The sequence below is a fragment of the Enhydra lutris genome, unplaced genomic scaffold, assembly GCF_002288905.1.
Source record: "Enhydra lutris kenyoni isolate GAN:26980312 unplaced genomic scaffold, ASM228890v2 scaffoldscaffold1, whole genome shotgun sequence".
Taxonomy (NCBI): domain Eukaryota; kingdom Metazoa; phylum Chordata; class Mammalia; order Carnivora; family Mustelidae; genus Enhydra; species Enhydra lutris.
Window position 1 is genome coordinate 68,964,039 of NW_019154085.1, and position 21,587 is coordinate 68,985,625.

The window sequence follows — 21,587 nt, forward strand, 5'->3', positions numbered from 1 at the left end:
GAGTATTGTTCTTAATAACTTTTGGCCACTGCGCCTTACTGCGACTATAACTGGCAGAACTCATTCTCACATCCAGTTTCTCCTCTGGCCGTATGGAGAAAAATACAGCGCTCTGTATTTTTGAGGACAGTGCTCTGTACCATTGAGGACATTAAAATGTAGAAAATAAACTTGTTAGTCCGGACGTTAAAATCAAGGAATATGAAATTCAGCAAGGCCATGAAATAGTAACTTCATGGCTAAAGTAGCCTGTGTAGTCTTAGGAAGACCATTTCTGTGACACGGCCTGCTGTATGCCTCCTACGAGGGGGACCTATATGCTGGGGTTTAAGGTGGCTGAGGTGTGAGAAAGGGCGGGGGAGCTGTGGCGTCTGGATTTGGCGTTGTGCACCTGCCGTCAAAATCCAGCCGGTGCCACAGCGTCCACCGTGTGGCTCTTGGTTCTGGTGGCCCCCTGACAAAGCCTCTCAGAAGCGAGTACTTGCTGGTTCAGACCTAGGACATGGTGCCTCAGTCTGCACACTGTCTTTATCGTCACAAAGTGTAGTTCCTTGTACTTTTGCATACTTTTTCATAGACTTTGGATGTTACTGCTTCTCACATGACTGTTTCTTGTGGATGTTCCCAGCTCTGTAGTCATGTTGAATACAACAAGCAAGGAGACGGTTTTCCCACTATTTATTTATCAGTGTGATTGTGAAGCACCCATTAGCGCTGTGCCATTTGTTTTCTTCACCTCAGACTGTTTCCTCTTCTGTTCAACAGAGCCCATGACCGTATCCTCATGGTCTGTTGTGAGGATTAATGGAGTTAAAATAAGTAATCACACGTGTTAGGTAGCATCATCACTACTACTGGCACTTCTTACATTATCCCTAAAAAGTCGGCCGGTGGCATCCACATATCACCAGGGACATCCCTTGGAGTCTGAAAGGTTAAGTGACTTGCCCAGAGCCCCACGGCTAAGTGCGTGGCAGAGCCAGTTTGGAAGGCGGAGCTGTGTGGCTGCTGGGCTCATGCTCGTCACTACACCTCAGGGGCCTGGTCAGCGTGTTCTTACAGCACCGCTCTGTTCAAGGACAGAGTTTAAAGACGGTTCCCTGAAAGGCACTGGGTGCACAGCTGAGTATAGTTGAAGCTTCTGCTTTGGTAATTTTCGCACAGGGACAGGGGTGTATGGAAACAGCCAGTCACTGTTGCAGTCCCCAACGGCAAGAACTGTGATGGTTTTGTTTTCACCAGAGAGAGACAAACCCTAAGAGACTCTAATCTTCAGAAACAAACTGACGGTTGCTGGAGGGGTGGTGGGTGGAGGGATCGGGTAACTGGGTGATGGACATTAAGGAGGGCACGTGATGTAAGGAGCACTGGGTGTTCTGTAAGACTGATGAATCACAGACCTGTACTTCTGAAACAAATAATACATTATATGTCACTTAATTTGAATTTACATTAAAAAATTAAAAATAATTTCCAAAACAAAACAACAATGGTTTTGTTCTCCTACAGGTGCACTTCTTAAAAGAGGGATGTGGAGACGACAATGTATGTAACAGCAACCTTAAACTAGAATATAAGTTTTGTACCCGAGAAGGAAATCAAGACAAATTTTCTTATTTACCAATGTAAGAATCACTCTGTCATCCTGGCAAAAATGACTGACTTTGCAGTGGGTTACTGAAAACATCCTGAGGTCTTTGTCATTTTTGTTTTTGTGCGTATGTGTATGTGTTTTATAGTCAAAAAGGTGTACCAGAACTAGTTCTAAAAGACCAGAAGGACATTGCTTTGGAAATAACCGTGACCAACAGCCCTTCCGATCCGAGGGACCCCGCAAAAGACGGAGACGACGCTCACGAAGCAAAGCTTGTGGCCACTTTCCCTGACACTCTGACTTACTCGGCATACCGAGAACTGCGGGCTTTCCCTGTAAGTGGTTTCACAGCCGCTGGGAGCAAACAACCCAGCCGGGGGGGGGGGGGGGGGACTCAGGGTGTCGAGGGGGGGCAAGCATGGAGGGTAATCTCCTGTTTTTCTGTTACAGGAGAAGCAGCTGAGTTGTGTTGCCAATCAAAATGGCTCGCAAGCGGACTGTGAGCTTGGAAATCCTTTCAAAAGAAATTCCAGTGTAGGTGATGCCTTCCCATCCCACATTGTGCCATGTCTGGTGCCATTACAGGGTCGACACGCTTGGTCTGTGTTAATGTCTGTTTCTGTTTTTCAGGTGACTTTTTATTTGATTTTAAGCACAACCGAGGTCACCTTTGACACCACGGATCTGGATATTAATCTGAAGTTGGAAACGTAAGAATTGCTTCAGCCTTTCCATTCAGAATTATTTCATGAAAACACAGCCCGTTATGAATTGGCTCTGCTTTTGACTCATAAAAGGAGTGTAATTGTAATGAGAAAACTGACTGTTAAAATGAAACCCTATTGTTTCCTTTTCATTTTCAGAACAAGCAATCAAGATAATTTGGCTTCAATTACAGCTACAGCAAAAGTGGTTATTGAACTGCTTTTATCGGTCTCTGGGTAAGTGTTTGTGTTTAGCATAACAAATCAGTGTTTAAAAGAACCGTTTACAATCCTCACTAAAACTGGTGTTTTTTTAATTTAACAGAGTTGCCAAACCTTCCCAGGTGTATTTTGGAGGTACAGTTGTTGGTGAGCAAGCAATGAAGTCTGAAGACGAGGTGGGAAGTTTAATAGAGTATGAGTTCAGGGTAAGTTTCAGCAGTTAGTCTTTTTTATTCTATATATCAAAGGCGAACATCTACTGTATATGTTAATATATGTAATGTAATTTTAATGTGGATATGTAGCTTTAATATGTAATAGCAACATTAATAAAAATAAATAAGCATGATAAATCCTCAGTTAAAAGTGAGTTCACCAATGTTTATGTCACATACCAGCTTACAGTAGAAGTTTTGTCCTTCAGAATGGAGAACACAACTATCATTCGACATGGGACTTGTTCAAAATCCAGTTTAGTTTTCGTGTATAAGCAATGTAGGGACAAAGGAATACCCCGCCCCCTCTCTCTCCCCAGAGTCTGTCTGTAACACACAAATCTCAAAATAGTTGATATCTGGGTGTTGGGATTTCTTTAGACCGTGTTGGGATTTCTTTCTTCCGTTGTGAGGTCCTCTCTCTTACGGCACGTGGTTTATGTTCCCTCACATTTTACAAGGCCGGTGCTGGTGAGGAACACTCCTGCTTGCTCTGAAGCATTTCTAAGCAAGAATCACAGCGACTCTCAGTCCGGTTGGGTGGACAGGAGGGCATGGTGCGGAGGGGGCTCGTGACTCATCTGTGGGTTTGGGTCTGCGTGGCTCAAATCAGCCTAGACAGCACAGTGGCCGTGGTCTGAGATGGCAAGAATGTGCCCACCCCTGACTCCAGCAGGATGGGGGGCTGAGTTCTGCTCAGGGTCTCTCTCAGCATTGTAGACACAGCTGGGATAGGTGGTGGCAGCGGAGGTGAGGACGCCTGCATGGTTATGGCTGACATAGGCGGCCCTGGGTGCCACAGCGGTCCTGCCCCACACACAGAGCTCACTCCTCATTTGGCTTCTGCTTAGGAAGCTGTTCTGTTCCCGGCTTGAACTCCTGCCTTTGTAGTGGTTTTATTCCTGCTCTCGGTTGCTACCCAACCCCCCTCCCCTGCCCTCCCTTGTGGTAGTGGACTGAGGTGGCTTCATTTTGGCATAAGGAGGGGCTTCCTAGAAGCAGGTTGCTGGCGCGCTGCCACCGGCCACACTCCTCTGCAGGGCCTGGGAGGTTATAGAGCGACTCCCAGACCCCTGTGACCTTCCCTGTCGGGAGCATGGCATATCAAACAAGGCAGATTCTCTTGCTCACAGGAGTTGCTGGGTTGAAGGAGCAGTCCTCTGTCTCTGACCTTTCCTAGGCCTGCATCTCTGCTGTGGGCGCCGGGCTCTCTGCAGTCCAGCTCTGGAGCCTGTACTTTTCATCGTAGGGTCATGCTTTTTCTTCCTGGCCGCAGGAGTGGCTACTTAATTTTAGAGTGAGAGAATTACATGGGGATATAATACGTGTTATTTTCTTACAGGTAATTAACTTGGGGAAACCTCTTAAAAACCTTGGCACGGCAACTTTGAACATCCAGTGGCCAAAAGAAATTAGCAACGGCAAATGGTTGCTTTATTTAGTGAAAGTAGAATCCAAAGGATTGGAAAAGATTGCTTGTGAGCCACGAAATGAAATAAACTTCCTGAACCTAAAGGTACATCGATTTACCCTTCATCTCTGTAGCGCATATAAGGAAAGCAAACTTCTGTGGGGGAAAAAATCCTTAATTTCCTGAGGAAAAGTGACATAGTGGTGTGCTGACTTCTTCTCTGGTGTCACATCTTCTGTCATAGTTGAATAACCAAGTCAGGCTGAGGATTTCTGCTGATCAGCTGCCATGATGGCACATCAGTCTGACCCAGGGCTTGTTGAAGGAAATGATGTTTCTGGAGTTTTAGACCCAGTATGACCTATAAACAGGACTGGGATGTGCGTCTGGGGTGGGCCAGTCAGTGTTCACCCCCCATAGAACCAAACTCATTATAGAAGAGATTGGCATGTTAGTTAGCAAGAAACCTTCAAAGCTTTCATTCTTACTTATTTTTTAAAAAGATTTATTTATGAGAGGGAGAGAGAGAGCAAGTACACAGAGGGAGCAGGAGAAGCACACTCCCCGCTGAGCAGGGAGCCGACATGGGGCTCGATCCCAGGGCCCCAGGATCATGACCTGAGCCAAAGGCAGACACTCAACTGACTGAGCCACCCAGGTGTCCCTCATTCTTATTTTTTAAAATAGTAAATATTTATCAAGTGTTGATTGTGTCTCAGGCACTGTGCTAAAATAAACATTTTATTTGCTTTTTCTCATTTCATCCCCTTGATAGTCCTTTGAGGTATTTTTTCTTATTCCTACCATTTCACAGATCAGAGAAGAGAGATTCAGAGAGATTAACGTTTTAAGAATCACTCAGCCGTTATGAGGCTGATTCTGCATCCGAGCTCTGCTCTGTTTTCAAAGCCTATACTCGTGACTGCATGTGCTGCTGCACGCTGACAGTCCTGGTTTACCGTATGCTCCAGTGTGACCATCTGCTTCCTTACCGTGTGTCTGTTTCTTTTCTTCTGTTTTTAATCCTTGTGTTGAGGGCTGACTTTCAGTAGATCGCAGTGAGGGAGCTCCTCTGTTTAAGTGACGGTGAGCTCCGTGTTCACTGTTGGCAGCTTCTAGAAGGATCTTCTGTTCATCATCTGAAAAACGAGATGGTCCGTGACTCTTAATCCATCTTAAGGAAAATGCTATCTTAAAACTCCTTATGTGGATTGGTTTTCAGGACTCTACTCTGAATAAGTCACATACCAGTTCTTTTGCTTTTTTCCGTTTGTCGGTGTCATTTATTTATTCAAGATGTGCTGACTTTTTACCATGCGTTAGTTACCAAGCTGGGCACTAGGGACGTAGGGATGAGATTTGATGCCTGGTCTCAGGCTGCTCAGTTTGGTGAGGAGACAGAAGAGCAAAGAAAGCCTGCTTTCTCTTCGCCTGAGTTTTAAAGTCAGAGTGAAAATAAACTACTTCAGTCAATGAACTTGCAACGAGATTGGAACATGTGTAGATTTTACACTTATTTCTGTGGCTTTGGTGACAGGAGATGGGGAACTATTAATTGTTGATGATGTGAGTTTGGCCTCATTTGGGAGGGTGCCCAAGAGGTCTAAGCAGTAGTGACTGTTACATTCAGTAGAACTGTTTTGGATATAATTTCTTTTCAGGAGTCTCACAACTCAAGAAGAAAACGGGAAATTGCTGAAAAACAGATAGATGATAGCCGAAAATTTTCGTTATTTGCTGAAAGAAAATATCAAACCCTTGTAAGTATTTTTCAATAACCGTGACTATTGGACAAGATCGTGGCAGGAAGGTCTTCCCCATAGTGTTGGATTTTATTTTATTTTAATTTTTTGTTTTACTTTTGTTTTTAAAGATTTTATTTATTTATTTGACAGAGACACAACAAGAGAGGGAACACAAGCAGGGGGAGTGGGAGAGGGAGAAGCACTCTCCCTGGTAAGCAGGGAGCCTGATGCGGGGCTCGATCCCAGAACCCTGGGATCATGACCTGAGCCGAAGGCAGGCACTTAACGACTGAGCCACCTGGGCCCCCAGTCTGTTGGATTTTAACTACCATCCTTTTCTCTCCAGAACTGCAGCACGAACGTGAAGTGCGTGAACATCAGCTGCCCGCTGCGAGGGCTGGACAGCAAGGCTTCTGTTGTTCTGCGCTCAAGGTTATGGAACAGCACGTTTCTAGAGGTTTGGCCCTGCCATGAGGCTGTCCCCTGGAAATCATTTGCCATCTCTTAGAACGTTTCTCACTTCCTTGACGCATTTGCTAACTTTGTCTCCGAACAGGAATATTCCAAAATGAACTACTTGGACATTCTCGTGCGGGCTTCCATCGATGTGGCCGCCACTGCTGAGAACATCAAGCTGCCAAACGCAGGCACTCAGGTGAGCGGCTTCCCCACCTTCACACAGCTCAGAGCCCGGCAGGCCGCCTCCACCGGGCGCCCACAGCCTGAGGACACGCCATGTGGGCATTCTTTCCCCCACGCCACTGTGACTCCCAGTCGGGAGAAGTCCGACCATGCCTGAAGGGGCTACCACTCCACGCTGCACTGTAACAGAATCACTGGGAAAAGAAGTGCGCGTAGGGCCTCCAGTTCTGCAGGGCACATGGTAGATTTGAGAGCTGCTGGGCCCGTGAAAGAAAGGGTGCACCTCCCACCTCTGTAGAAGCCCCAGGTTTTCTGCTGTCCCTGATGCCATAGCCACTGTTGCAGTGTCCCCAGGGATGGAAACCACCACTTTATGGAGTTGCTCATGGCATGTGTGGCCAGCTATAGTTAGTAGAAAAGATCTCTTTCTATATGAACGCAGGGTTGAATATTAAAAAGTCAGTTCCTGGATATGCCCCTTGGGATAAACCCCAAATAAGTTCTCTTTCTCAGCCACGTAGTAGCCTTTGGAATAACGGAAGGAAACTGGCATGGCCCTGGGATGGGTCTCTCATTCTATTCAGAGCAAAGCCTCCAGCCCTTCAGGTACCCGTCAGGCCAGGTGCTCTCCTTCCTGGGCTGGCCCTAGTTGGGCAGTGTTACTCCTGGGTGGGCAGAGCACGGATGCATGATCTGCCTAGTTTGGCTCGCCCTGAGGTCCTTCCCTCCAGACACAGCGGCTCCACACTGCTCTCAGGCAGCCTAAGACTTGGTTTTTCCAGTGTACACAGAAGATTGTGTTTGTACTTCCAGCAGCTGTGTTTCTGTTCTGCTGAAATTTGCAAGTGTTTTCAACAGGATGTGTTGTCAAGCGATAGCTCCCATATCCCATCCTTGAGCAATTTTTAAAAATTCTAAATGCATGCCTTTAAATGTAAACCTCACATTTTGGGTGGATTGTTTGTGGCCCATTGTTTCAGTTCACAAAGTAGTGCTGAGTCTTGACCATTTGCCCTCTCTGAGCTTTCTTCTGCTGCGAGCTTTATCATTTTCAAAGCTGAGAAGCACAGCTTCTCTGTCCTCATCCAGGCAGTTGAGAAAATACTGACCAGAACTGGGACCAGTGGTGGTGGGGGCACACTGGGAAGGGTTCCTTGTTGGGGGTGGTCTGGAGCCCAAAGGGCCTTGTGTCATGCTCTTGAGATCCAATGCCTGCATGTCATGTGCCAGAATATTTTGCAAAAGAGACTGAATGGAGAGAAAGGTGGTCACTTACTGTTCTCCAGCTGATCTCCTGATGTCCCTATGGACGTGCTCTGGCTTCGGACATTGAGCTGGCTGAAAGTGCAGTGAGCCTCCTGAGCACTGGTTCCTGAAGACAGCGATCCCTGGCTGTTCAAATCTATCATCCACACCTGAAGACATTTGTCTGGAGCAAATGCTAACCTGGGCGGGATGCTGGGACAAGGGTTAAAAATCAGGACCGGTCCAGACTTAACCATGACATCTGGTCACCTAGCCTTAGATGCTCTCTGCCTGCTACTCCAGCCCACCTCCCCGCCTCTTACCAATAAGGCATCATAAGGGATCGTCACCCAAGCCAGAGCCTCCCTGAGAAGCTCTTCTCTGCCCCTCTGACTTAGGCAGTGGTCATAGTGTTCTGTAACTTGAAACTGACAACCTGGAGAATCACTGGGTATTTAAGAGCTGGAAGAACACCACACTCTCAAGAGGGAAGGGACAGGAAGGGACAGACATTAATAGCGCATTAATAAAATGTCTACAGTTTACTGGACTTTTTATCTGTGTGTAGTCATGTAAACCTCAGAATGACGAGGTAGATGGACTCATTTTCCAAAAAAGGAAGCAGGCACAGCATGGGATGCTAGTTTCCTGTATGGAAACCTGTAAATCCGTCTGGTTTCAGGGCTCCTGTTCTTAACTCTGTAAGTCCCCACATCTCAAATTCAGATGAGAAAACAATCCAAGGAAGGTTCTCTCTCCTTCAGGGTCACAGGACTGGCAGACATGTGGAGGGGAGACCAGATGGTGGGCTCCTAAGTCCTCCTCGGGTGCTCTTGTTGGCTGGAAGGTGATGGAACTGGGGTGCTGGTAACCAGTCTAGCGGCTGGGTCACACAGGAAAGTGAGGTTCTCTTGGGCCTTTGATGTTGGGGCTTGGAGAGCTCATGCCTGCTCACAGGAATTGGGATCCCTGCTATGATCCTCCTTGGTTTAATAATTGGTAGGTATGTGAGTGGATTAATGTCTTATATCTAGAGTGCATTTATTTTGAAAAGAGAGACATTTTCTTGCCTCTAGTCTTCTGGTACCTCTTCTATTGACTGATTTCTGAGCGACAACAGCTCCCATGTCCTCCCTACAGGTTTCTTCAGTATTTTAAAGTGTACTTTTTTTGGGCCTAAAGATTTAAGCTTAATTCAAGTGTTACAATGCTTTCCTTTCTTATTCCCTCACTTATTGTGGGTTTCAGTTGTGTCTTTATCTTGGTTCCTCTGTCCTTTCCAGCCGAAGATCATCTTTCTTTGGAGAGAGAAGCGAGGAGGTGGGGTTATTCAGCCTTATCTTTTGGTCTTCATATTAAAACTTCCCCTTGCTCTTACTCTACTCCTGGCTTTAAAAGAGAAGAAAATAACCCTTTTTGTTTCCTTTATAACCCAACCAATTTTAAGAGTTTTGTGTTCACTTCTTAATATGAAAATTTTAACACATTGTTAGAACAAAGTCCAATAGAACTGGTCTCCTAGCTAAACCAGATAAAATGGTTACATTTTAGCCCCAGTGAAATCCATCCAGTTTACAAGCACTTACTAAGGACACACTGTGTGCCTTCCCTGCACAAATGATAGAGAAGCAGAAGTAATAAGATACGCCTTGTGAACTGTTAAGAATTTCATGATTCACGGTGAACCAGGAGATAATTGTTGAATTGAGCTGAGGAAGGAATTGTTTATTGGTTGTATTTCTATATCCCCCACTTCATTCCTAAGGAATTTGGAAAAGAGTATCTGTTTCTGGATGCCAGAGATAAGAGAAAATATGGTAGGTAAAAGACACAGCGTTCTTTAGGGCAATGTGATTTTCTTCTTTCGGCTCTAAATTTGGAGAATTTGAGATATGGATCCTTTTAATAAGATGAGTTTCTGATAAGAGGAACACTCACTAAGGGAATGAGGTCTTTAACATAGTTTTGTGAAAGACATGAAAATACCTTCACGGAGTGATTTCTTACACTGATGTGCAGTAAGAATAGAGGGTATGACGTTAGAGTGATTCAGGGCAACAATTCTGGCGGCGAGCAAGTGAATGAGGGGTAAGCCCTGCTCACTCATGATCGCACTGATTCATCAGCAGAGCTTTGGCCCCATTTCCCCTTCATGGGCACATGACGGATGAGGTTCACATGCATAGGTCATCCCTATGGAAATGCCTAGATTTTAAATCCCCTCCCCCCCAGATTGTTTTTGGAGTTGGGAGTAATTGCTACTCACCTCAACCTGTCACTGTCCATTAACAACAGCTGCCGTGGCAAGATGTGACCAGGCTTCCCAGAGCTCTGGGCACTTGGTCACGGTTGGCCTCCCCTGACCCGATTCTGAGGTTCCATCCCCCTTTATTCCCAGTCCCTGCTGGAGAATGACCATCCTACAGGAACAAAACTTTAGTTGACAGTTTGAGGAAACAAAATCTCAGCTGACTGGCCTTCCTCCCCTTCCTGGACTACAGTGTGGCCTTAAACCCAGCCTGGGTTTGCAGAGCCCATCTGCCCTTTAAGTGTGTGGCTCTGCCCCTGGCTTCAGTCCTCTGTCTTTGATGCCCAGTGAGTTGTTCTAAAAGGCTCCCAAATCTGGTTTGAATGGTAGCCAGACTTGGGGCTAGATCTCCCAGCTGGATTTCCATACACAGTCCCCCCCCCCATCCCCCACCTCATACTTTTGGATTGCTGCCATTTATAGGAATGGTTTTCCCTATTACCAGCCATTTGAAAGGCTCTGGTACACAGTCTGATTATAAAAGCTGATTCCCCTGCCATGGACCATTCTCCGCTCTCCACTTCCAGGTTTAACAGAGCTTAGGCTTAAAAATGAGGATGGCCCTTCCAGGTTGTCCCCTTGCCCCCAGGAAGTACTCTATGCTTCCTTCTACTAGATCGGCAGAATAAGTGATACGGAGCTGGCTCATTAGTGGTTTTGTTTGGGTTCACAGTAGGGAGGCTTACTGATCCCAAGTGCCCTCTTTTATCACTGTTTCCACTGTTCTTCCCATTTCGTGGACGCCCCTGTGCTAGACCTAGTCATCTCAAGAAAGGGTTCTAGGTTAAAGCTGGGGTGCCTGTCGGGGGAAGGGAGGTGAGGGGAAGTGAGCCATGGGGCACCCCTTCCCCAGGGGTAGGGCTGGTTGGCAGTTTGGGCCAAACCTCACTGAGAGCCTAACAGGAAACACAGTAGCTGATAAAGGTGTTAGAGTCAGTAGAACAGGCTGAAAAGGGACTTCTTCGCTCTTAAATGTTCCAAGAAAAGCAGTTCTCTTGCTTCAAAGTATATTCTAAAGTCAGATGAGTTGAGAAGCTGTTTTCTAGTATAAGTAGAAAAGGAAGTATTTTAGTGAAGACTTTGTTAATCAAAGCAGAATGTAGGCAGACATGGAAGCCTTTTTAGGCAGCATCCGGGACTAACAGTACTGGACTGAAACCACTTCTCAGAACTTAATGGCTCGCACTTTTTGTTTATCCTTCACTTTACATTCTCTTAAGTCAGAAATACCAGAAACTTCAAACTGGAAGCTCTCTAATCTATTAGCTTATGAAATCCTATTTGTAGCAAACACCAGGTCTTTCAGGAGCTTTGAAAAATAGTCTCCTGGAATTATGGAAATCCACTAAAGGCACAGAACCGAGTTGTTGCAAATTGCCAGAAGCAACTTTTTAGATTTCTGAATAAACCCCACTTCTGTTTAATTGATATTTGCCAACTATCAAATGTCTAGAGCTTAGGCTTCTCATCAGCTACTGTTTACAGCTTGAAGTCACCTCTGAAAGGGTCTGCTCTGTCCAAATACACTGTCGGAGAGCATGCACCAGGCCGTTTAAGGAAATCCTCTTGTGCCTGACGGTCCTTCATTAGACATCCTAAAGGGAAGTTACCGTGGTATCAGCACTGCAGCTCCGTCCCTGTTTTTATTTTTCACAAGATCTTTAAAGTCCAAGTGAGGAATATAAGTTAATTCTACAAAAAATGGCCCCTTTATTTCCACTACTGAAAACGAAAAGGGAAGGTGATTGTTCTCAACAAGATACCAGGTTATACAGATGAAGCAAGATGGGCTGTATGTTGACGATTGTTGAATCTTGGAGATGAAAAAAAGTGCTTTATTACACAATTACTTTGATTCAATATAAAAGTTTAAAAAAGATGAGTTACCAATAATAATAATAACTTTGTCAAAACACAGTCCAGCATTTTCCAGTTCTGGGAAAAGATCTCACATCAGAAAGGCATCTCGTTCCTCCACAGGCTGCATTGTTCAAAATGTGTCTAGAAGCAGACTTGGAACTATAAACTCCTGGTATTCTCACCTGCCTTACAGTGGCGCTTGCTTTTATGCCCCATAGATTCGTGTGACTGTGTTTCCCTCCAAGACCGTCGCTCAGTATTCAGGAATACCGTGGTGGATTATCCTAGTGGCTATCCTCGCTGGGATCCTGATGCTGGCTCTCTTAGTGTTTATACTATGGAAGGTAAGTCCTATTTGGCATTTGAGTTCTAACGACCTAATTTTTATCTCTTGCTTTTTAAAAGAGTGAATTTACACTGATAGAATCTGTATATTCCTTTGTATTGCTTCCCTTTTCTCAACATTTCATTATGAAACTTTGCAAACGTGAAGCACACTTGAGAATTTTATGATGAAGACCTGTATATTTCCTCATACCTGAAATTCAAAAGTATTTGTATATTATAAGGAGTTTCTTAAATAAATTCTGGTGTTTATCACATAACTTAGCATGTTTGGCAAATACCAATTTAAAAAACATTACCACTTCAGCATTTTCTTTATCTAAGATTCTGAATCGAAGCCAAATTATTGGCTGTCACATTAATCTGAACTTGTATCCTTGTTAATTTCAACTTTTGTAAAGAAATGTTCACGGTAGCCATGGGGGCTTGTGACAGCTGCAACTAGATTAGGAACAGAAAAACAAAAATTCATAACTCCATTGCAAGGGGGTCCTCAACTGCCTCTCTCAAACAAGATCCGGGTTTAATAGGACATTCTTCATTAGAATTTGGTCCTGCAAGTAAAATTAGTACCTTCTCCTGGATTTCTGCCAATAAACAGTCTATATTATAAAAACGTATGTATGAGATGGATGCATACTTTTGTTGGCAAAGATTATGACCCATAGAGTTTGGATTATTCTGAGTGACTAATGAAGGTTCACAGTCCCTTATCGACAACTCTGCAGAAAACTCTGAAAGCTGAAAGTTCATAATGACTTATTTGGCCGCAGAACTGGACACCATGTGATGAGAAGCTATTTGTATTCTTTATCCTTTATTTAATGGTTCTGCTGTGAAACTAATAGTTTTGCTTAGAGTAGTTTTATGCATGCAGCATATTACTTTTCTAAAATGCCCAAATTCTAGATTTCCACACCTGTCTGGTCCAGAGGATTTTGAATTAAATGATTATAAACCTCTACCAACAATCTCTAGGATTAGACCATCTTTATCCTTTCCCTTGGATCCAAGAGTATAATTGACAAAGATTCAGATACTGTCACTTTCAAATATTGGGGATTTTTTTTTTTTTTGTATGTTATTTTTCCAAGCAACTGCCTTTTACCAGTCTGAGTGAGTTTTCTGGTGTTCTCCAAATGTGTGATTCAGAGGTTGGTGACTGCTCACACCAAGACTCCTCCCTGCATTGGGTACTGGCCAGTTTTACCGTTGACATCCCCTCCAGACAGCCGGTTTCTCTGGTCAGCACAGCCAGCCGTAAGAGATGCTCTGAAAATTATTCTGGTATCAAAAACTGAGTTTGAAATTTAGTATTTGAGGATGGCTTTTGTGTGCTTTTTGGAGGCGGTCACAAGGATAGTCTTCTTCAGAGCAGGTCCTACTGGCAGTGTTTAATGAGGGTGAGACATAGCTATGGGGTTAGAATTAAAAAACACCCAAGCTCTATAATTTTAGGCAAATCATTTCATCTTCCTGGGGCACTGGTTTGCTTTCACTTTTTAGTGAGTGGACTGGACTATATAATCTCATGGGTTGTTTGTAGCTCTAAGGTATCCAGAACTCACAAGTGAACCCTAATCAACCTCCTATGAACCCTACACGAAGACCACTTTTATTACTTTACTGATACTCTTCTTTCTTAAAATGAACGATGCCTTTTCATGTATTAAAATCATGGAGCTTAAGGGCCAGAAAGGACTCCAGTACAGTGGCCATTAAACTGGGTTTTGCACATCCACGTAGGTGCCAAGATTAAGCTAGGTGGTGCAGCTAGGGCCAATATCCCCGCTTCAGCCAGAGTCATTCTGATGTTATGTGCTTTATTTATTTATTTGACAGAGAGAGAGAGAGACAGTGAGAGAGGGAATACAAGCAGGGGTCGTGGGAGAGGGAAAAGCAGGCTCCTCGCCGAGCAGGGAGCCTGATGCGGACTCGATCCCCAGACCCCGAGATTATCACCTGGGTCGAAGGCAGACACTTACCAACTGAGCCACCCGGGCGCCCCTGATGTTATCTGCTTTAAATACCTGGATGGTGCACAGGGTTTTGTTCGGAGGTAAAGAGGAAAGTCCTTCCTTCAGGCTGGTCTGGTCACCTTCATTTTGCCAACAAGGATGCTCATGCCTGTGGAGGGTAAGAATGCTGCCAGGCCGGAAGCAGGACGAGGACACTTGGTTCCCTATTGACCTGCATGTGTTACTGCAAGTTGGCCGGGTGTGTTCACTGTGTATTAGATGGAGGGAGTCACAAGTAGACATCAAGATAAAGGGTGAAACTAGGATAATGGAGCCGTTATGAAGCTGCACTAGCCAGCGGGACACATGTGGCTACTGAGCACTTGGCATGTGGCTGTTGCCACGAAGGTATTTTTGATTTAACTTTGAATACCCACATGTAGTTCCCATGCCATATGAAACATCTAGATTTTCACTTTAAGGAGTGGCCAGACTAGGAAGCAGAGTTTTCCAGGAGGGCAGACTTATTTGACCAAGCTGATTCCAAAGGGTAGTTCCACAGCCTTACAAACAAGTAAATAGAAAAGGTCCTCCCCTCGTCGAATGAAGGAAATTATAGTAAAAAGGGGAATTACATCTCTGTGTTGATTGAGAGTGACCTAACCTGAGGAGCACAGTTCCTACCACTTAACAGTTACCTGGTGGGGTAAAATTTGGGAACATGACAGCTGTCGTTCTTTCATGATGGTGTATTCAAATTTATATTACGATTTACCCACAAATACAAAGTCCTCAAGTACAGAGCAGTTGTTCCATGAAACTTCCTGTGAAAGGCAGAAAAATGCCATATCTATTTTATTTGGATTTATGCTAAATCTCTGTGTACTTCTTTGTCGCAGAAAAACTGCAGAAGTCAATCTTTTGCCTATTTTAGAGTTCATATTCTCCTGCATGAAGAAACCACCCAAAGCTACAATCAGACGGATATACGATTTTCCTTTTAGGATGATTTTTTTGGTCCTCCGGATGTTGGTTACAGATGGAAAAACCAATTAGCGAATTAATGTCATCCGGTTTAAGTATCAGACCAGAGACCCATGGTAATCAGGTCGGTTTGGCGGCTATTCACTTCTGGTTGATCCCTAAGTGGTCTCTTTGTAACAAGCTATTATTGGTTGATCCATAAGTGGTCTCTTCGTAACAAGCTATAACTAGAAAACAGGTTACAATCTGAGATTTTTCTTTTGTTTCTCTCTCATACACAAAACTGTAAAACTGACTAAATACCTTGCTTCCTTATAGTGTGGTTTCTTCAAGAGAAATAAGAAAGATCATTATGATGCCACCTATCACAAGGCTGAGATCCATGCTCAGCCGTCTGATAAAGAGAGGCTTACTTCTGATGCATAGTATTGATCTACTTCTGTGGTAATTGATCAATGTTTTTTCATTGCTAGCTGTGGGACCCGCTATGGTTGTGGTGGCTAACTTTAAGAGCAACAGCTTGCTGTGTGTGTCCCATTAACAGATGTTTCCAAATGTCCACACTGGCTTGCCTTGCTTTGATTTGTTTTATTTCACTTGAAAGCTCAGTTTTGTTTGTGTTTTAGAAATGCACAAAGAATCTTTTGTTGCAGGTGAGTTATTTTGTGTTGTTAAACGTCACCCACAGCAATGAAGATGATTGGACTCTATGTACACACAAAAGGAGGCATTGGACCTCCCTAGGAGCCCAGTTTGCCATGTGTTGTCAACCCAGTATATAGCATCCCACTTGGAATTTCAAAGGTGAATAAGAAATCACTGCAGATTTCTTGTCCACTTTGGGATTTTCCACAGATAGAAGCTTGTGTTGACTGCCTAATTAACCTGTTGCATGTTGGAAACATTGTGTTTCTCTTGAGAAGGCTTCCTTACTGTCCTTTCTGATCTTGCTATAAAGTGATGGGGGAAGGCTTGGAATGCTTTTGTTGCTCAGAAATTGTTTTATGCTCGCTAAGCATGCGACTTCCTTTTCCTGCATATCTACTACGGGTCAAAGACCACTACAACAAACTATGAATGTGTTGACCTGGTGGACACGATGGCCAATTTCAGAAGATCACTCTTTACCAAGTGACCTTCATTATACAAAATTCTAATATAAAAATGCTCTGGACAGTTATGGTTTCAATATGTTGTAATGGAGTTTGACCTTGTTTCATGTTCCTAGAGATCTTATTCAACTTTGGGTCTTGGTTGGTTTTAAGTTCGTGTTTTGCTTCCCTTGTTTGTAAATCCATGGAAACAGGAATTGGTGGTAATTCCTTTTTCCATTTATGTGGGCACGAGGGGATGGAATTATTCCTATAATCCCTTTCCATGACACTGTCATGATGAATCCCAACCTTTCCATTTCAGTTCTACATACCACCCTTGACTTCCTCCTCTTTTAAAATGAAGCAAGAGCCACATTTTGCAATAGGTATTTTGGCTTTTTGCACAAAATAATAAAGGAGTCCAATGTGGAAATGGCCTTACAACAAAACTTCTTGGTCCATTTTTCCCAATGATTTAGTGATGACGGAATCTAATTTTACTTTGCCCCATGACATTTTTTTTTTTTAAAGACTTTATTTATTTATTTGACAGAGATCACAGTAGGCAGAGAGGCAGAGAGAGAGAGAGGAGGAAGCAGGCTCCCTGCCGAGCAGAGAGCCCGATGCGGGGCTCGATCCCAGAACCCTGAGATCATCACCTAGCGCCAAAGGCAGAGGCTTAACCCACTGAGCCACCCAGGTGCCCCCGCCCCATGACATTTTTATAACCTCATTCAACATAAATGTTCTGTTCCTATCACATGATACACATTAACCATTCCAAGTATCTTCCTCATCCTCCTCCTAGCTGCATTTTTAAATCAAAACACATCTTTTCCATGAAACATATTTTATTCATTTAAAAATTTCAGTTTGATTAAAAATTTTCCTGATATGTTCTCCATAAAAATCTAATTTGGATCAGATTGAATATTTTTTAAAAAATGAATAAAAAATGTATTCATAAATAAGTGTAAATGTCTTCTGAAAAAAAAAATAGGGGTGCTCTGAAATTTAATGGCATACTTTCCTCAAGTTCTTTGCAGTACCTGATTCATTTTATTATAGGACACAGTTACTACATGATTTAATGAAACAGCTTAAATTTGGAAGCACAACAGGAAATTCACACAATGTAAATTACCTTATAGCTCATGAGAGATGTGTACTTAGCCTCGGAGGAGAGAAAGTCCTTAAAATGACTCATTTGAACACTGGCATAGTCAAATAGTAATCTGTAAAAATATTGGTGATTTGATTTCATTTTGTGAGACAAGGACACAAAATAATCTTTAGTTCGTGGCCTTTAAAAAGATTGTTCTTTAACATCTAGTCTAAAATTGAGATCTTTTTAGCAGAGTATTGTGATTATAAAAAATGGAAGCACTGTTCCAGAGCTCTGAAATTGTTAGTAAAGAGGTAGCTTACTACATTGTTATAAAATGTAAAGACAAGATGGAAAAAACGGACTTTCCTTCTAGTTTTACAGCTGTCTTCTCCTACGCTTATCCCCAATGGCTGTTGTCTTTTCAACCTGCTTGTTCCTTCTTAAACCATTTTTTTCCCTTTGTCCAGAGGTAGGCGTAGCTGAACAGAAAGCTTAGACATTCCCATTTTGTGCACTTGCTTTTCTTGCAATCCTTAATTCGTTTCTGCTTCTCTCTCCCCTTGATCAGTGCGGATTCTTTAAACGCTCCAGGTACGACGATAGCGTTCCCCGATACCATGCTGTGAGGATCCGGAAGGAAGAGCGGGAGATCAAAGATGAAAAATACATCGATAACCTTGAAAAAAAACAGTGGATCACAAGGTGGAATGAAAATGAAAGCTACTCCTAAGAGGGGCCAAAAAAAGCTTCCCAGTACCCAAACTGCTCTTCCCCGCCCAACTCCGACATCTAAGTGGACTTGCGAGACTGTTTGATCCCTGAATATTAATTTCAGACAGACTATGCCCAGTACGAACTTGGACAGTTTTCACTGTGGACGCTGATGTGTAGCCTGGGGCTCTCTGGTCTGGCACAGCCAAATTTAAGACTGTTGGAATGGAGTTTTCTTTAACTGCCTTAATTTAACTTTCCGGGTTGCCTTTGTTTTTGGTGTGGCTGACTTGCCTGGGCCCCGGTAGGGCCTCCCCTGCGGTGCTCGCGCCCTGTACTCCCCCTAGCATAGCTGAAGATGGCACCGGTCACGGTCACTGCGCTGACAGGCCGGCCGCGCTCGTTGGCACTGCCTCTGCACGCCTCCCTCCCCTAGGACCGGAGAGCTGCAAGGGAGCAGTGGGCAGCACCAGACCGTGCCCTCGGGTAGCTGTGTTTCACTTCAGGGTGCTACCTTCAGTGCAATGTGCAATAGGTGGTGTTGCCATCCTGCCATCTGTCCCCATTTCTTAGACGTGTGAACACTCCTCCCACCAGATAACATACAGCTTTCACCCTTCCTGCTCAGACACAGGTGCAACAGACTTGAATGCTACTTAGACTTACTTGTATATGCTATTTATTTTTTCTTTTTTTTTTTTTTACAACCGTTTTGTCATTGACAGCCAAAGATTCTCCACTTTACCCTTCCAGTTGGATTGAACAATCAGAATTAGAACATGGGAGGTCATGGGTTTGAATTTCGTGCAAAAAAAAAAAAAATCCTTTTGTAAGTTATTACATCTCCTTTCCTGACAGCCCTCACCCCCTTCTTCCAGATCAAACTGTTTCAGAAAGAGGAGTTAACCGTGAGATGCTCAATTCTTATCGGACAGCACGTATTTTCGAGTTTAGAGCCCTGTGTGAGGTCTCCTGCACCCTTTGTGCTGTAACTTTCAGGAACTCTTGGAAATAATGGGTTGGTTTGCTGGACTCGGATGCGGTGTAAGCCCTGTTGCCCACACTGTACTGTCCGGACTTGAGAGGGTTGGTGCCTATGGTGGGTCCAGACGGATCCAGTGCGAGACTACTGAGTATCTGATCCCGAAAGTCAGAACATCACGGCTTTTATGTTTTTAAATGTTGGAACCATTTAATCGGTGAGTCAGTGTTCTGTTTTTTGTCTCCTCCCCTATCTGTAGTCCCCCACATTACTTTGGGACTGCGCTAACTACAGTTTTCAATGGTTTTAATTGTAAAAATGAACTGGCAGAGGAGGAAAACATTTCTATTCATTCAAGAGACAATGAACAGATAGGAATTTGAATTTTTAAAAATTACTGTACTTCAAAATGTAAAGTTAGATGGGGAATAATAGCAAACAGGTGCTAATTTGTTGGAACAAAATTGTTGCTTTGGAGTTTTTTTTCTTTACAGAAATTGTATGCTCTGAAGATACTAAGGACATTATTCTCATTGTACTTTGGGACTTTCATTCACAAAGATGGTTTTACAAATGATACTTTGTTTACAAAAATTTCTCTAAAACAGGTCATACCAGTGTTTGAAATCTAGGTTTCTTGTTTAGGTAGGTACCTTGTAACCAAATGCACTGGCTTTATAGGTTGCCACAGAGCTGATATTTTGAAAGTGTCTGTATATCTTTGTTAAAAAACAAAGAATATCCTAAAAGGGAAGAGGTGGAAGGCTGGTCCAACAACAAGGAACATAGTGGTGTTCATTGTTAAAAACGTCATCTCAAGTCAAGTCACTGGGTCTGTTTGCATTTGATACATTTTAATACTAAGTAGCACTGTAAAATTATGATTAGAAAATACCTGTGGATATTTGTATAAAAGTGTGAAATAAATTTTTTTATGAAAGTGTTCATTGCTTAGTAACATAGCATTATATATATGTAACGAAAATTATAAATAACCTAATTGTGTTTTTATTTAATGAAGGCTAACTCAAGTTTTTGAGATTTTATTTTCTTTGAAGGTTTTCTTCTTTTCCTTCGGGCTCTACTGTTCATTTTCTTTTGATATCAACTGACATCAACTGATCTGAAAGATGGCCTTATTTGAGATCCCTACAAACTGGGAGATGTCGTTTAGCAATGATACCATGGCACGAAGAGTAAGAGTTCTTGTGGCAAAGTTGCTCTCTTCCGAGAAGATATTTTGGACGTGAGAGCAGTTTGAATGTGGCACTATTGATCACCAAGGACTGATTTGGTAGAACTGACTGGCCTGAAAATATTTTCTTCACCAAAGTTTTCTGTTTAGATTTATAAGCAATTTTATGAACCTTCTTTAGCTAGATTATCACAATCTATACAAAACTAAGGCATGGAGATCTCAAATATTATAGCAAATAGCATGCCCTGTCCCGAATAAATTTCCAATGTAAAATGTATCATCTGTCTAGTAAATTAAATAATAGTTTTCTACTAAGTATTATATAGTGAATCTTGGTTCTTTGAAGATCAGACAGGTTTTACCACCCAAAGAAATGTGATGGGTACTTTCTAATGACAGACCAGTGTGAACCTTTATTCACAGTCCCCTGGACCTACCCAGATTAATGACTACAATCTGTAATCACCATCATCGTTCAAGTGTCCGTGGCTGTACTTGGACTATGGCGTAGGTTTCCTGCGCTGGACATCATGGCAATACTTGATAGGATTATATCCCTTCCTCTCCCTCTTAAAAAAATCCTACAGGAATGCCTAGGAGTGACAGTAGAAGATAAATCGGAATATCCTTGGATCCATTTACAAACACTGACCTTTTGTTGCTGGTTGCACAATCTCCCACTGGGTCATGCCTTTGGGGCTGGGACTGTTCTGGAATGTGGGGCAGATATAAGTGGTAATGCTTTAAATTGTCCAGACCAGGGAAGTAAGGGTAAGATCAAACCTTCTACCCTACATGACAACATTGTAATGAGAACTGACCCCTGGCACACGACCTCATGAGAGGACAATGTGGGAAGACAGATTAGGGTTAATAGACTGTTCTGTTTTAAAGGAAGAAAAGAGTGAAATGCTCTAGGTGCCTGGGTTCCAGATAAGTACAACCTGAAGGCTGAGAAAACAAAGTTATGAGAGTTGCAATCAGGAGCCATAGCATAAAGTAAATGGCTGAAGGCAGTTCCTTAAAACCAAAGGGTAGGGGGTACCTGGGTGGTTCAGTGGGTTAAAGCCTCTGCCTTCGGCTCAGGTCATGATCTTGGGGTCCTGGGATTGAGTCCCACATCAGGCTTTCTGCTAGGCGGGGAGCCTGCTTCCTCCTCTCTCTCTGCCTGCCTCTCTGCCTACTTGTGATCTCTCTCTGTCAAATAAATAAATAAAAAAAATCTTAAAAAAAAAAAAAAACAAAGGGTAGGATGTAATCG

At 43.3% G+C, this 21,587-nt stretch overlaps 1 protein-coding gene and 1 long non-coding RNA gene across 3 annotated transcripts in view; one reads left to right on the top strand and one right to left on the bottom strand.

Annotated features, from left to right (window-relative positions):
- Positions 1-20,125, top strand: part of LOC111144193 (integrin subunit alpha 6) — a 78,167-nt gene extending 58,042 nt beyond the window's left edge. Inside the window, exons 14-26 of one of the 2 annotated variants that reach the window (XM_022498410.1) lie at positions 1,510-1,625; positions 1,740-1,929; positions 2,045-2,128; positions 2,225-2,304; positions 2,458-2,535; positions 2,624-2,726; positions 4,078-4,251; positions 5,808-5,906; positions 6,238-6,348; positions 6,448-6,546; positions 12,165-12,290; positions 15,552-15,677; positions 18,004-18,179. In XM_022498410.1, coding sequence (XP_022354118.1) covers positions 1,510-1,625; positions 1,740-1,929; positions 2,045-2,128; positions 2,225-2,304; positions 2,458-2,535; positions 2,624-2,726; positions 4,078-4,251; positions 5,808-5,906; positions 6,238-6,348; positions 6,448-6,546; positions 12,165-12,290; positions 15,552-15,659 — 1,368 coding nt within the window. In that variant the 3' untranslated portion in view covers positions 15,660-15,677; positions 18,004-18,179. Of the gene's footprint in view, positions 1-1,509; positions 1,626-1,739; positions 1,930-2,044; positions 2,129-2,224; positions 2,305-2,457; positions 2,536-2,623; positions 2,727-4,077; positions 4,252-5,807; positions 5,907-6,237; positions 6,349-6,447; positions 6,547-12,164; positions 12,291-15,551; positions 15,678-18,003 lie in introns of both variants that reach the window. The other variant, XM_022498401.1, reaches the window with a different exon arrangement.
- LOC111144215 overlaps positions 17,158-21,587 on the bottom strand; it is an 89,020-nt gene continuing 84,590 nt past the window's right edge. The window contains exon 3 of the long non-coding RNA XR_002640373.1: positions 17,158-18,111. This is a non-coding gene — a long non-coding RNA (uncharacterized LOC111144215). The remainder of the gene's footprint in view (positions 18,112-21,587) is intronic.